This window comes from Akebia trifoliata, chromosome 14 (assembly GCF_017979445.1).
Source record: "Akebia trifoliata isolate Shusen 1 chromosome 14, ASM1797944v1, whole genome shotgun sequence".
Lineage (NCBI taxonomy): Eukaryota > Viridiplantae > Streptophyta > Magnoliopsida > Ranunculales > Lardizabalaceae > Akebia > Akebia trifoliata.
This window is the reverse complement of record NC_141388.1, coordinates 15,738,525-15,755,049: the sequence shown is the minus strand read 5'-3', so window position 1 is coordinate 15,755,049 and position 16,525 is coordinate 15,738,525. Positions and strand designations below refer to the sequence as shown.

General features: G+C 34.2%; 1 protein-coding gene and 1 long non-coding RNA gene across 3 annotated transcripts; both read left to right on the top strand.

Moving 5' to 3' along the window:
- Positions 1-2,035: 2,035 nt before the first annotated feature.
- LOC147386436 (GDSL esterase/lipase At2g24560-like) lies at positions 2,036-4,247 on the top strand. Its single transcript, XM_086423612.1, has 3 exons — positions 2,036-2,659; positions 3,114-3,375; positions 4,037-4,247. The coding sequence occupies exons 1-3, from the start codon at positions 2,057-2,059 to the stop codon at positions 4,216-4,218; spliced, it is 1,047 nt and encodes a 348-aa protein (XP_086279738.1). The 5' UTR covers positions 2,036-2,056; the 3' UTR covers positions 4,219-4,247.
- A 6,198-nt stretch (positions 4,248-10,445) lies between these two features.
- Positions 10,446-16,055, top strand: LOC147386435 (uncharacterized). 2 transcript variants are annotated; one of them, XR_015172141.1, is made up of 8 exons: positions 10,446-10,942; positions 13,083-13,163; positions 13,655-13,958; positions 14,083-14,144; positions 14,262-14,483; positions 15,329-15,443; positions 15,523-15,667; positions 15,740-16,055. It is a non-coding gene; the product is annotated as an uncharacterized LOC147386435 (long non-coding RNA). The 2 variants fall into 2 exon arrangements; XR_015172142.1 differs by lacking the exon at positions 15,329-15,443.
- The last annotated feature ends 470 nt before the right edge of the window (positions 16,056-16,525 follow it).

Below are 16,525 nucleotides of genomic sequence, written 5' to 3'. Positions count from 1 at the left end.
CTTTAGAACATGAAATTTAGTAAATTTCGAGATGATAAGTAGCAAACCTAAATTGATGAGAGAATTCTTCTTGATTTGATCTTTGAGTGATGAATTTTGAAAAATCTCAAAAATAAAATCGTAGATTTCTAAATCTCCGTTCTTCTTCTTTCGAACAATTATCGAACTATGTTCTTTTGGTGAGTAGTTTAGTTTCTTCAAGACAAAGATAACAAGGACTGATTTTACCGTGGTAATCTTACCCTCAACGAAACGACTATTCCAGTTCATGAGTTAAGAAATCAGTCATTTCTATTGCAATGATTGATGTAGTCCATCACCTTAAAATGACTAATACGAACTGTCGTTTTTACCGAGGTATTTAACGCAATATGACGTTGTGTCTCTTCATTGATCATCGCCCCCTTTGTTGACGGCCACTTAATAAGTGAGTGTCCCTAGGACAACAATCCTCTAACGATTAAGTGTTAGTATGAAATATTGCAGAGCTAGTTTTATTTGCCTTTATTCTATTGTTATAATCTTTATATACCTGTTTTGAGTTCCCTCCCCATGATCTTTCCATTCAAAAAATTAGAAAACCCTTTAATTATAGAGTTTTTTTATAATAAAAAAAAAAAGATAACAATTATAGAGTTAATATGGGACACTTACGGATTTATTTTCCATGATTGAGTTGCGATAAAAAAGCTGAATCAACTATTTTGATCCATATTCAATCCCTGTTATGTTGTTATTACACATGTTTCTAATTGTTTGTGGTTCTTTGCATAAACATGCCTACATTCTACTATTTAATTCGGGTCACTTCACCTAATACGATGTGCGATTACAACTGTGATTTTACTGTTTATTTTGTACCATCTACACACTGTTACGGACTCCAAACTATATATTTCCGTCTTTTGTGCTACTTTGGCCTACCTTTTCTTTCTACTATTTGCATTTATTATATTGTTATTTATGATTGATTACTATGCCTCTCATTTTCTCTAGATGATTGCTACGCTGACAATTCTGATATAGTTTGATTTTGTGACTGCCAAGACGGCACGTTCTCCTGTTGAAAAAACTGAAATGCCTAGGAAAATTAAGATTATCATCATCATCAAAGTCATATTGCAAAGGTTTGGTGTCAATGGGTCCCCAATAGCATATATGAAGCTAACATGTAAGATTTGTTGAGAGTTGTATTGTAAGTCAACTCCTGAAGTACGAGATCTAAGTTTTGTAAATCTTTTATAGATGGTACGAGATCTAAGTTTAGTAAATCTTTTTTATAGATGGAAAGTTAAGTAAATCTTTTATTATGTCCCCACTTGGTAAGTTCATAAATTCACTAAAAAAAATTACCATTTTTGTAATAGAAAATTTTATAATTTAGACATACAACTCCATCTTTAAGTGAATATTTGAGTATCCTTATATTTTTCAAACTAATGACATGCCCTTGATCTGGGTCTTTTCTTATAAACTAATAAAAAGTGAACTAAAATACCCTCATCTTCAGTCTCTAATAGAAACAGAAAATTTTTTATTTCTTCTCCAAAACGAATCACCTTCAAACTCTTTAATCTCTATGTTAAATTATTTTTAGCTTATTGAACTTCATTTTAAATCATTATTTTTTTCAACCTCAATTACCCTTTAAGAAAAAAAGAAAAAAACTTTGATTTTTCTACCTAAAATTGCATTGTCTTCTACTTTTTGAAAAAATCCTAAATTCTTCTTGAGACTTGAAGATTCAAATAGATAAAATCTTAAGGTTGAAGGTTAAGGTAAAATATTTTACTCGAGATATTGAAGATGATTGATTTTTAGAAAAAAAATGAAGGGATTTGACTAAAGGTTGAAATTATGACATTTAGGTCATTTTACAGTAATCCAATAGAGAAGACCAAGGTCAAGGGAGGCATTTTGTCAATTTGATAAAATAGTGGATATTATTTCAAATATTCACCAAAACTTGAAAATTTATTCAATCTCTCTCTATAAATAAAGAAAGAAAAGTCTTTTTTGGACAAACTAACTTTCAAGTCACAAGAACCATCCAACCATGGCGTCCACCCTCCTCTTCCTGACCCTCGTAGCGCACATTAGCATCATCAACATATGTGATGCCTCCTCAAAATTTCCAGCCATTCTTATCTTTGGTGATTCAACGGTGGATACAGGAAACAATAACTTCATACCAACGGTGCTCAAGAGCAATCACTATCCCTACGGTCGAGATTTCCCGAATCAGATTGCCACGGGGAGGTTTACGAATGGTCTGCTGGTTCCAGATTTATTGGCATCAATGCTTGGGATCAAGGAGTTTGTTCCTCCTTACTTAGACCCAAGTTTAGCTGATAGTGAACTCCCGACAGGTGTCAGCTTTGCATCGGCTGGATCAGGTTTTGATGATCTAACTTCTTCATTGTCTGGGGTGATTCCAGTTTCGATGCAACCGAAGTACTTTAAGGAGTATATAGCGAGGCTTGAGAAGTTGGTGGGCAAAGAAGAGAGTGATAAGATAGTGAGTGGTGCATTAGTTGTGATTAGTGCAGGAAGTAATGATCTCCTTTTCAATTATTATGATACACCCTCTAGGCGCCATCAATTCAATATTAGTGGGTATCAGGATTTTCTACTACAAAGTTTTCAAGAACTCGTTAAGGTCTCTCTCTCTCTCTCTCTCTCTCTCTCTCTCTCATACATCGATTCATCCCAGCCTTGGAGACATTTTGTATCTCGATAAAGATTTCTTCTAGTTCCATAAAAGTTGACTTTTTTCAATCAACCCATTGTTTCAAAGTAATGTAACATTTGATCAAAATCTTTACCTTTTAAATAAGTTTTTATAGGTTGGGATCAATTGATTCATGCAAGATGACACACAGAAAGAAAGAAATCCAACGATTGCGGTAAAACATGTATCCCAAGAATATTTCATGTAAGATAAATCTTGGAAGTTGGATTTCATATTTTATCATGAGTCATTTGTCATGAGTCAACTGATCCCAACCCATTTGTTTTATAAGTTTAATCTATAAAATAAAAATAAAAAATTTAACATTTTTATACTGTTTCATATTTATGATTTTCTATTTTTTTGTTAAATGTATTTATAGGAACTATACGATATGGGATGCCGTATATTTGGAGTACCTGGAATTGCTCCTATCGGATGCGTTCCAGTCCAGATTACTGCAAAATTCAAGAATCCGGCCGAACGAACATGTTTGGATGATGAAAATGCAGATGCTCGTATGTATAATTCTAAGCTTCAAAACTTGCTCCTTCAACTACAAGCGTCGCTTCCTGGGAGCAAAATGATCTACGTAAACCTTTACGATCCACCCATGGAAATGATCAACAATCCACAAAAATACGGTAACCCTCTACCCCTTTAAGAGGAAATTACTTAATAAAACAATTATATATTATGCTCAAATTACTATTTTATTTGCGAGATCAACTTATTTTATGAAAGAAGGTATCTATTGTTCTATGTTTGTCAACCTTAAAAAATATAACTGATTCAATATGTAAAATATTCTTTTGTTTAAAATCATTGGATGGTCCAGTGAAGTGGGAAGGGATGTCAAAAACGGCTGTGGGCCTCGTACTTCCTTTCGTTTTGGACTTGGGCAACCTCCTCATTGTCCGGACCCAAATAATCTTAAGTCCAGCCCGACCACACCAACTGCCTCAAGTTAAGCCCCAAGTTCCTTAGAACTGGGTCTAGGCTATGTCCCCTCCAAGTCAAGCTCCAAAGGAGCCTAAGCAACATGGCCGAAAAAAGTACAAGACCGGCTGAATCAACCACCTCCCCTCAAAGGTGTCTATGTGATTTTTATTTTTATTTTTTAAATTGGTTCGACCCAAAACCCGCTTTTTAACTAGGCCACTGGTTGGGCTTGGACTTCGAACTTGGCTAGAGACCCAGCCCTATACTATTTACGCCCGATGGACCTGAATCAGGCCTGGCCGACACAATTTACCTCCCTAATTGAATGTGAGTGAGAATGATCAAGTGCATCATATGTGGCAGGTTTTGTGGAAATCAACAAAGGATGTTGTGGTACCGGATTCGTGGAAGTTGGACCCCTTTGTAACTCTGCAACTCCTACATGTTCGAACCCCTCGGAATACTTATTTTGGGATGCAGTTCACCCGGGTGAAGTAGCCTACAAATTCATTGCCAAATATATTGTGGAAAATATCCTCCATTAAGGGCAGCCCTTAAAATTGTTTTTTTTGCCAAAAACCGCTTTGATTTTATGTTCTTTTTATTATGGAGTAATAAATTTAAGAATATTTGAGTTATAATATCGTAACAATGTCTCTCAACTACTTCGTCTTGCAGTGTGTTCTAAACTGGGTTACTTTTTAACTTATCATATTGCTTAATGAGAAACTTCCGTGGGATTAGGGTGTGTCACCATAGCGACACTGTGGAAGCTTTAGCCCACAGCCCACCTTGTGGACTGTGTATATATGAGCTTCTTGTACAACACCAAGAATTGGCCATTAGATGGGTCCCATAACCATGATGGGAAGAAAAATGAAATAATGGGAAGAAATGATCAAAGAATAAGTATAATTTGAAAAAAGCCCAAATTTGACAGATTTGGGCCATCAAATTTTAAAAAATTCGACTGACCAAGAGGTTTAATTGGCATCGAATTTTTCATTGTCAAAAAAAAAAAAAATTTTGACAGACCAAAAATGTCAAACTAATGAAGGATAAGAGAAATTCGACAGCTCTAAACCATTAAATCTGGGAACATTAATAATTTGTACGGTCCTATACCATCAAAATTCAATTTCTAAAATTCGTGGGCCTTGGCCCGTCAAATTTTTATGTCTAATTTTCCAGTTTACACATAGTGAAGTCAAATCAGTAAATAAATCCATTAGTTTTTAGTTCTCCAAAAATCTTATATTGTTGTTGAGGTTTAAGTAGAAAGAGATAGAATATTAGGCTCCAAGACGCATGAAAGCAAATTAGCCGGGTTGAAGGTGATGGTTTTGGGAATAAACCAAATATGAAATTCTTACATTTCTATTAGAAGATTTTTAATAAATGCAATCAACCATCTCACAAAACATTTTAGAGTATTCTACAGCAAATTATTGTTCAACTCAACAGTTAAACCAAGCTAGTGACACCTGGCCACTTTACTCTTCTTATAACTACACAAAATTGAAATGGGAAAGGGGTTCGAACACTCAAGACTTGTTTGTTACGGTTTTCTTCTGCGCCCTTTTTTTGGTTTTGAGTGGGAGAAGCATGTTTGTTAGTAACAACTTCTGCTTCATTAGCTTTTGCGAGAAGTCCCAAACTATGTTTATGAGAAGCATTGTTGGGGTTACTTTCACATGGGAGTCACTATGAGAAGTCAACACCGAAGAACGTATGGGCATCGATGGAATGATGATTTCACCCCTCATTCTTATTCACTCATCGATTTTCCTGCACACAACTTCCCAAACTTTGAACTTCTACTTCTCCTTAACCAATAGACCGTCACTCTTCTAAGCTTCAAATCATTCTTCATTTCTTTTTTTTCTTCTACCATATTTATTGACTTAATCTTTAGAATGCATTTAGCAGGCACCACATTGATGTCTCACATTCTTCCCATCATGCCTTCAACGTGAAGATCTTAACACCATCTATCTCTCTTCCAAAATATTCAAAGAGATGAAGATCAAGCAACCACAGCCATTTGATTAAGTGAAGGCCTTCTAATCACCTAAAATGCAAATCTCAAGGAGAGTGTATCTCAAAAACACCTCATGCCCACTATTATAAATTAAGACATAAGAATCAAGAGTTGTGATAAAATGACTCACCAAGTGGCATACTCAATTGACTCACTGACATGACAAGTTCAGAACCGTAGATCTATACGCCTTGGTATACACGATTGCACTTTCCTATAATAAAAAAAAGTGTCTCCCAAGGGAGCCATGTCTCTTGAGGTAGAAAACATCTACAATTTTCAAACTTGTACAAACTTGTACAAAGGGGACCTCTTAATAGTACAAACTTAAATTAATTCAAATTATTTTATTTTCTTCTTCCATTCTTTTGGTCGCATATTGGCTCAGTGTCGTAATATGTGAAAGTGTATATTTGGTCCTGAAGTCTGTAAAAGGAGACAAGCCTTTACTCATTCTTACACCAAAGATTTTTTATTTATTTATTTTACTTGACTTCTTGAGGGAATTTCAACAAATTTAATTATTTAATCAAAATGAAACAACATTGTACCTTCAATAATAAATATAAAAAAATTAAGAGATTATAATATTACCTTCCCCTGGTTGCACCATTGTTATTGAATCCTAGGAGTAAATATCTAAGAGCATCACAACAACACAAATTAAGTAGAGGAAACAAATCTACTTTAGAAAAATACAAGACTTGATCTACAATTTGTTAATTCGATAAATAGATTCTTTCATTTTTGTGTAAAATATTATTTATATTTTATTTGCAAAGAAATTGCACCTCACCTAAACTAGGGTTATTTTCATCTTTTAAAATATAGTCAAATAATTAAATTTCAATAAATATTAAACACATTAAATATGTCAAAATTGGGAGTGTTCTTCATCTTCATTGTCGACCAGAATTAAAGGCTACAAAATCTCCATCTAAATTTACAATAAGAAAAAATTACAAAATTGAAGGCTCATCTAAATTTTCTGCCACCATACTTGTTTTCTGTGACCCTGACCCACAAGCAATCAATCTCCAAGTCTACCTTGCAGAGAAGAGCTCTCTATTCGTATCTAGGAGATGCCTCCAATCCACTCTGTAGTACTTAAAAGCACCAATAAAACTTGTCCAAATAAGGTCATAAACCAACTTTCTCGTCCACTGTTTCAGGGTGACCAACTTCTAGTTTGCTTTCAGTATTATAACCATTTCAAGACTTAACATCCAAGTCTAGGATGTCCACACTTTTTTTCTTTTGAATTTTATATTTTTGATATGGTCAGACAATTGATATCAGTTCATTGCTTCTCTTATGCATACTTCCCTTGTACTTAATAAATTGTTTATTAAAATCTATAAAACCCATTCGATCAACGGTCAAAGTGATCGTTTCTATGTAGATGTTGGAGGAGGAGTTCTATGGGTTGATCTTTTAGATGAGACATTGAAACATGGTATAACTCCAAAATCATGGACTAACTATTTATTTCTAAGTGTGGGTGGGACACTCTCAGTATTAACATGGTATAACTCCAAGCCCGAGCAAAGGCCTAGTTAGTATTAAGAGCAAGCCAATCTTGGGTCACTTGAGTGCTTGGTATTTTTGGGTTCCGGACACCATAAACATGGGCTGAAGGTTTTAATAGTTGATTGACAATTTGTACTCAAGGGTTCCAATCCCTTAAACCATGGATTAAAGGTTTTAAAGGAGAAATAGAAAGAACAAAATGGATGTAGATTGAGATTCTGAGAATAGATCTGAAGACACTTGAATTAACATAAGACATGACTTTATTTAAATATTACTGGTTACTCTTTGCATCATAAAATTGTGCCCAAAGTTCTGTTATTTCGATAGGGGTGACTAAGAGTTCAACCTGCTGCTCTACAAGCTCTTACATTTGCTAGAAAAACTAAAAACAATTCAAGGAATGACAAAGTTATGATCATAAATAATAATTCACAAGGAGATATACACTTTTACAAGCTCTAACTCAATTTTTTGCATTATTAAGTTTCTCTATAGGAGCTAAAAATCTACTATGATTATTTTTTGTCTGTGCCATGAGAGATTAGTCAATATGCATAAAAATTATTCAAATATAGCATGAAACAAAACAGAACTTGTTTGGAAACTAAGATCTAATTTACTGAAGGTGTGCTAATTATGTTCTTGTTGCAGTAGTCATTAGGTACTTTTTTAATTCGATATAATCAGGGTACTTCAACTAACTAATCAAAATCTCTTTATATTTTACTCTTATCGATATAATATTTGAAACTATAAAAATATAGATTGGTGTACTTCAACAGAGTTATACACGGAACACATTCATATAGGTCCTTAAAGAAAACTTCAAGTTTCTACATGCATTATCTCTAACTTTATGTGATCTTCAAGAAATCACTTTAACTCATCCAACCTAATTCAACCTCTCTGTTTGAACCAAACTACTTCAACTCATCTTTTGTATCTCAGCACAATCAACATGAGATGAATCAGGATTTGATGAAGATTTTATAATTATATCAATTAAACAACTAACATCTGAGAATATATAGCATTTTGACAAATAACATTAAAATTAGAATCTGAAACCCTAAAATAATTGAGAACAATCTGAGTTTCGATTAAAAGCCTTAACATACCTTAAGATTATATAACAAACCTAGCAAAAGAAAAATCCTAAATTAAGATTTGAAACCCTAAATTAATTAAGGAAAATCTGATATTCAATAAAAAACTTTAACATATCTAAAGATTCGATCACAAACCAAGGAAAGGGAGGGAGATCAAACAAAGCCCTAAAACTTTTGATCAAACGTCGATCGATTCTACCCTAAAACTTACAAATCGAAATCTGATTGCATCTTTAAAATCACAGATTCTGTGAGTGAGAGATCGAGTGAAGATTTTTTGATCAAACTCCGATCGATTTCTTTCTAAAAAAAATTCCGATCAATTTACTTTCCAAAATAAAAAAGACTGATCGATTCTAAGAAAGAGAGTTGATCTTCTAGATCGAAACTTAGAAAGTTGATGTTCTTCTTAAAACTTAGAGAGAGATAGATGAAAGAGAGAGCGACAGATTCGAAAGAGAGCAAGAAGATAGAGAGGGTTGAGTGAGAGTGAGGAGAGATAGAGACAGAGGGTGGAGATTGAGCTTCTGTCTGAGTTCAATAACTCGATGTTAGAAGCTTATTCTCGTTAGTGAATGAGAGAAGAGAGAAGAGAGATAGGGGACGGAGATCGAGCTTCTGTCTGAGTAATTTCTTTTAGAGTGGCTATTGACACCCAAACTTTTACTTATTATGGTCATTTGGTTGAAACGACAGTAAAAAACTGTCACAATTAATGACAGTTTTTAGCAGTCGTTTTTAACGTAATTGTGACATCGCAAAAACCGCAATATGACGTAGTGGTGGAAGGGTTTCTTTCTAAATAGTCCCTTCATTTTGTGCAATAACTTGATAGGACATATAGTAAACTTTTTCTTTCTTAGTGGTCCCTTGTTATTGGCGATCTCCCCGCTTTTTTATGTACAGTCGAGTTCACCACTTTTTATTACTGTCGAACTCGACACTTTTTTATTTAGTATCGAGTTCACAATTTTTACTGTCAAACTTACCACTATTTACTGTTGAGTTCACTACTTTTGATATAATTGTTGGTTAATGATTTTTTTTTTTTTTTTTTTTTTTTTTTTGAGGAATCAGGTAATAAATTTTAGTATCTAGAGATATCATTAAACCATGAATTTTGTTTTCAAGTTTTACTATAAGAACCTTAAGATGTTTGACTCGAAGCTTATACATTTTGGCATGGTGTGAATTTCCATCACACCAGATGATCTTGGTTTGGCTGCAATATGCTTTGATTATTTGTATATCTTAAAAACTCCTTGCAGCATATTTATATGGTTCATAATCTTTTTGATTTGTTAGGGTTTGCAATAGTGGGTAGGATCCATGTTATGTAGAACCTAAGATGGCCTACTTTCTTCTGTATATGTGTTGCACATGGTTTTAAAAATTAAACCGTAGAGAGGAACAAAGAAAGAGATGGTAGTACAACATACTATGTTAACTATTGCATTATAGAAACCAAATTTTGGATCTAATTACATGTGCAAGAACACCAGTAGAGTACACAGCTATACTCATGTTTCTTTTGAATTAGAAACAGTAGCATTGATATCAGGTGTGAACTGAGTAGAAACATGTGGAATGGGCCCTGCATCACCATCGGGAAACGTTATAGGTGTAGGGTTGTAGATCATGTAGTCTTCTTCCTCCAGAAATTCAGACTTAATCCCATGGTTGTTATCACACACAACACATGCTGCTCCATCCACAAACCAACTTGTACATGGCTCATCCTTGATAATTAAGCTACTTTATAAACTTTTGTAAGTGGCTCTTAATCACGTTTCTTTATGAATACTCATATTTTTAGATATATATTTTTAATTTATAATGCATAATGTTGTTTAACAAGATGGGATGTTTTAATGAAATTGAGTCTCCTCTGTCACACCGGGGGAATGACATTCATGATTATTACTTGTATCTCAATTAGTGTAATTAATTTTTTGCGATAAAAAACACAATAAGTGCACCATACGGATGCATCCAAGGACATGTGTGTCCTTGGAGACGACTTGATTTTGATATAGATATTGTTTTTTTGCTGATCTAATTTACAAGTATTATATTCTATTAATTATTTGGTCCTAAACTACAAAAAATGTGAGAAATTGGAACGACTGTTTAAAACGGTAGTAAGCCGCTTCTAAATAAAAACGGTACTAAGCCGTTTCAACTACCAAAAACAGTTTTAAATGTACGTTTACATTATACACCTATCGAGAGAATATGTATATACTTTCTTCGTCTTCGATCTCCACAAAACCCTAATCACATTTCTCCCTTCTTCTTCGTCAACAAATCATCATCGACCTCCTCTTCTCTATGCTGTGCTGAATCATTAGGGCTGATTCAAGTAAGATGCGGAAGGAGATCAGAAGAAGCCGTTAATCAGTGAAAATCGTGAAATCTTCAGGTCCAGAAATCCCTAATTGCTGCATATTCTATCAACCTCTACTTCAATTCTCCAATTAGAAAGCTGGTTCTATATGAGGAAGATCGATGGATGGAGTTCACAATGGTGTTTGGATCCGTAGGATTTTTGGAGCTCTGATTTTCTCAAACGATCTTAATTTTCTGGTATTCTTGTTTGAAGGCTTTCTTTTATCTCATCTATTTCTACATTTCTCTTCTTCTATTTATAGCTATTGTTCTTGTGCTCTCACAATCCGTCTCTATTAGGTTTTCTTCAAATCTGTTTTTTTTTTCCTCATCCTAGGGTTTTTGTTTTTGAATGTTTATGGTTTTGTAACGTTTCAATCATTTACATTTGCCTTCTCTCTTCATTTTTTAATTTTCTCATTCTAGGGTTTCTTTTTTGTTTGAATTTTTGTTGATTTATATGGTTGGAGACAAATCTGATTTTATTTCCCTCTCATTGTGTCGTAGGCTGTTCTATGCTTTGGTTAGACAAAATTAGGGTGTTTTGATCATCTTAGATGTTTGCTTTAATAGATTTTGATGGTAGGCTTGGAAATGTGTTTTGGGTGGAACAAAGATATTTAATTTACACACGTTGAGTTTGATATCCCTGTTTGGATTCTGAATCCTCTGTTTTCTTTTCTCTTCCACTTGAATTTTGAATTTCTGGTTGTTGTTTGAACATTGAATTTCTGATTGACTGGGATATTATCCTTTGCTAATAGACACTTATAAGCCATACTGACAAACTTGTTCATCTGTAAGTGGTTGAGATTGTTATACAATTGAACATTCAATACTTCTAAACCATTTGAATCTTCCTTCAATACCCAAAGTGCAAGAATGTTTGGTCCCCTTCCCTTAGTGATGATCTCTATTAGCTGGATTTGAGCTTTTTTTTTTTTTTTTTTAGTTTATTGGCTTCATGAAGGTGCTCCCATCCCATGATAGAGAAATTACTCAAATTCAATGTAAAGAATCTCCAATCAGTCTTTCTTTTGTTGTCTGCATCCACTAAGGGATGGATGTGCTTAACACTCGTTAGGTCATTGAGCTTTGTATGAATGAATTCAGTGATATTATTTAAGAGCATAATTGGAAAGTTAAATGTGTTTAAGAGCATCCCAAGATGTGTTTTAATTCCTTATTGGTGTCATACAAGTTGGGAAGTTCTAAGAAAATATTGGCAATAGAAGCTCTGTTGTTTTTAATAATAATCCAAGATGGCTACATACGTTTGTTTTCAATAATTGTGGCTATTGTTTGCCATTATTCTGAGTATTGGTGATTAAAATGTAATGTACAATTTCGTGTTTACATGGTTGCAATCTTGTGCAATGTCATGGTGGTGTTGGTAGATGGGATGTTGATGGTGGGAACCAGACAACGACTCAACAGCACATACCCTGCTGGAGATCAAACATGATGTAGTTTTCGTGGAGTGGAAATGCCACCCCTCATCCATCCATGCACCTAATTAAATCCCTCCCTCCCTTAATTGATGATATTTATTCATGCACAGATGTAGTGCTGGCTCTACATGCAGTGGTCCATCTTCCTATCTTATCCTCTTTGGGCAATACCAGAGTTTCGGAACATTCTCTTTGCTTTATCCTTCCTTATATCCTCACTCACTCTCTCCCTCCCTCTAGTCTCTATGAAAGAGTGAATTTGAGATGAAAGTGGACCCATCAACCAAACAGCAGGTGCTAGCTCCACAATCATCTTCACGCCTATCGACCCCATGAATATTTGTCCCACCTAGCCGCTTGATGGACCCACACATATGTCACAACAAAATTCAGCCTTCTTGGTGAATTCTAGCCATTGGATTGAAGAATTTTTCATAAGTAGGGGGTTTCTAATTGTCAGAGTTGAGCATATCCAATTCCTAAAAATCATCGAGCAAGGTGGTTCACTAATTACTGGCCCCTAACTCCCTAATGGTATTGCAGCTTCTAGTTGTGTAATAACAGTAAATGTGAATTGGATGTCTTCAATTCAATATGGGGCTCAAAAATTCATGGGTAGCTGCAATTGGAGACTTCTTGAGGGCTACTTTCCCATTAAGAAATTTTCACTCTTTCCTTCAAGTAAACTTCCATGTCAGGTTTTCCTTGTTACTTTGGGACTATGGTTTGAGACCCCTATATAAGCCATTGTTTCAGGTAATATTCTGTAAGATCTTGATCATTTTTGCTTGTGAATGTAACCGTTAGTTCACATAAATTTGTCGTGTGTAAATGTGATTGTTTTCTTATTATTTTTTTCTTGTTTGCTTTGACTTCTTGTATTTCAGCATTCTTCCATCATTTTCGGATTACTTCTCGCTTCAATGATTTCTGCCTTAGGAAGTTTCAATCTTTGCAATTGATTTGAGGTTTGATCTTTTATCTTAATCAGCTTTTACCTTGTCTTTAGTTCCCACAAGTATGTAAGAACACGTGCTCGATGTAAAATCGAACGAGCCTACTATCTTTCAAATTATATATCAAGTCTATTTTTATTTTGTCCAATTTATGATTTGTAATATAAGTTAGCCCTACCCTGAAATCAATTAAGAGTAGATGTATAGCTTATGTAGAATTGCAATTTCAGCCTTGAGGTTTATACCTTTGGTCCCATGTGGACTTAGCTGACTTGACCCATCCCACAATACAATTATGCATGTTAATGTGTTGAAATTTTCATGATTATTTTCACGAGTCTAACTTTAGTGACGATTCTAGATCATCTTCTAAAATTTATTTAATTATAAAAGTAAATCTATATATATATATATATATATATATATATATATATATATATATATATATATAAACAAATTACCAAGTATGCTAAACAGGGTTTAATCCCTTACATGCTTGACAGGTGCACGCTTATGAGCAAATGAATAGTCTGTACAACTATACATTGGATCCATGCGGTCTTGTTTATGTAACAGTTGGAGATGGTGGGAACATAGAAAAAGTTGATGTTGAGTACGGGGATGACCTGGGAAAGTGCCCTTCCATTGGAGACAACGTACCGGAATTTGGAGTGCTATGCCATGTGAATTTTTCATCAGGCCCTGCAAAAGGCAAATTTTGTTGGGACAAATAGCCAGAGTGGAGTGCATTTAGAGAAAGCAGCTTTGGGCATGGAATACTAGAGGCATCTTCCGATTCTTTATTGGGTAATCATTCAAGTCCAAACATGGTTATAAGCCAAATCAACTTAGACTTGTTTAATTATTTAGTGGTTGGGCTTAAATCTTTTCCTTCTTGTTACTAATTGTTAATTTGTTCTTTAATTGGTAGATGGCTTAATGACAATCAGTTAACTGGGAGATGCATGGGATCATGTTCATGGGTGCCACAAGGTGAGCCAAGGACTCTTTTTAAAGGGTGAAATCCTTACTAACTTAGTAAGACTAGTTGGAATCAATAACTAATGCACATCTCCTCATCCTTTGTGATTGATATATATTTGGTTGCAGGAAAATATCATGCATGTGTAAAAATTATCCATGAAAGGTTTGAAATTGAAATATAGTGTGGCAGATTGGCAGATTGGCAATGGGATGTTGTCAGTTTGGAAAGTCTTGGCAGAAGCTGGACGTTAGCATTTACCATTTAGTGGAAGTCATGTTATCATCATTTGCATGTCCTAGTGCTCTCCACAAACTTAAGGGACTCAATGATTAAGATGTGGTCCATAGGTAAAATTCCAGCTCTTTAATCACTGGTTTCCATTACAATCAACAACAATACTGCGAATGCATTAATGCAGTATATTTTCCCACATGTTTTTTTTTCCTCATTATGCTTTTGGTCCTTTTTCTCATATTTACTTGTTTCTTAAGTAAATAAAATGAGAATCTTAATAGTGAAGAAATGAAGTTAACTAGTGGTAGCTATTTCCAGCTAATTAATGTTGTTTATGGCACCTTGTTTATCCAATGAATTCTTTTTCTTGTTTGTTCATCTATGCATTGAGTTGTAAACCATACTAGAAGAAAAAAAGAAAATTGTATACAATATTTGAGCTTACACTAGTATGTAATAAGAGGCAAGGCTTTCAAATAGCCTCCATACATTTCAGGATGTATCAGGATGCATACCAACATGACCAAATGGCTTTATCATTGTTACAAGCTGATATCCAGTTCACATGGAATACAGAATTCATCTAATAATTTTTTTTACTTATTACACCCCAATTAAAAATATAAAAAATAAATGAATGGTTAGGACAAGTAAAAGTTGGGGTGCCATTAGAAGCTCTCTCATTTGTTTTGTTAGATTTCTATATTTGAGTATTGGATTTTATATGGGCTTAATCCTAATTATAAACAACTAATGAAATTGTTTGAATGTGTTATAATCTTGAGATAATAACTTGAGCCAAACCTTTGCAATGTTTGAATAATGTGTTTTAATATTTAATTGGGAGGTGATAATAATTTAAGAAATTGGGGAGTAATTAGTAAAAGTTGGGCTGCCACTAGCAGTTCCTTTTTTTTTTTCCCTTCTTACCTAAGGAGAATTTTTTACTTGATTGCAGTGCTCCTCATGCACTTCTTGCAATGGGTAAGATCAATCCAATGCATCCAGATTTAGCAATGGACCCCCTAGGAATTTTGCGGCCTGCTAGCAAGTTAACACATTAGCTTCCATTGGTAAACATACTTTCCAATATTTGCTTGGTGTGAAAATTTGAGAACTTTTGCTGATTTTAAGACTTCATTTGTTTTATAGGTCAGTGCTTATTCATCTTTTAGAATGGGTGTTGGTCTTGGTTTAGAGCAACAACGAAGGAGAATGGATTCGACAACAAATGAACCTTTATTTACAAATTGCACTAGAGATTTTATTGGTACCGTTGATTACATATTTTACACAGGTAAGCTTGGCTTGTAGCTATTCTTCATATTTTTGTAAGAGAGCATTCTAATGGATCAGCTTTTGGTTTCAGCGGACTCTTTAACAGTGGAATCCTTATTGGAACTCTTAGATGAGGAGAGCTTAAGGAAAGATACATCACTCCTGTCCCCAGAGTAGTCCTCTGATCATATAGCACTATTAGCCGAATTCCGCTGCAAGCCTAGAACTAGGCGTTGACACTATAGGGTAAGCAGTTGGTTTCTTTACATTCATCTTTTCATTTCAAGGTTATGTTGCTGCCTGTTGATAGAGATATGTCCCTGTCAAATTTTGAGATTATTATCCCAAGAGATAATTTTCTGTTAGGATTTGGAATTAGCTTTTATTTATTTATTTTCATGATTCTTTGTTGATGACCATAAGCATATGTAGTTGGCTATTGTTCGTTTGTGTTTTCCCCTTTATGCCTCCCTAGGTCTCAACTGAAACAACAAAGAAATAGGCTCTGAGTTTAGTACTAGGAGTCGACCAATATATTGGCCCTGGAAATCCCACCATACTTGAATTTTCATAAACTTATATAAAAGTTTGATATTTTACTAGTTTAGAAATATTAATTAAGCTCTAGCAGGTTCTTAGTTGAACATTTGTGCATTTGATATTTTTTGGGTATTCAGATTCCATTGTTGAAATAGTTTGATTGTAAAGTAGTCCTTGTTTGGTTTCAAAATCAGTTTTGCTTCCAATTTAGCTTTCCAATTTAAAGAAGAGAATTGGGTTTTATTAAAGTTTTGACTGGTGTATGTTTATAATAATTTTTTTTCTCAAATGATGCATTTTCTTGTTTTGTGACACTATTATTCTCTTGGTTCTCATG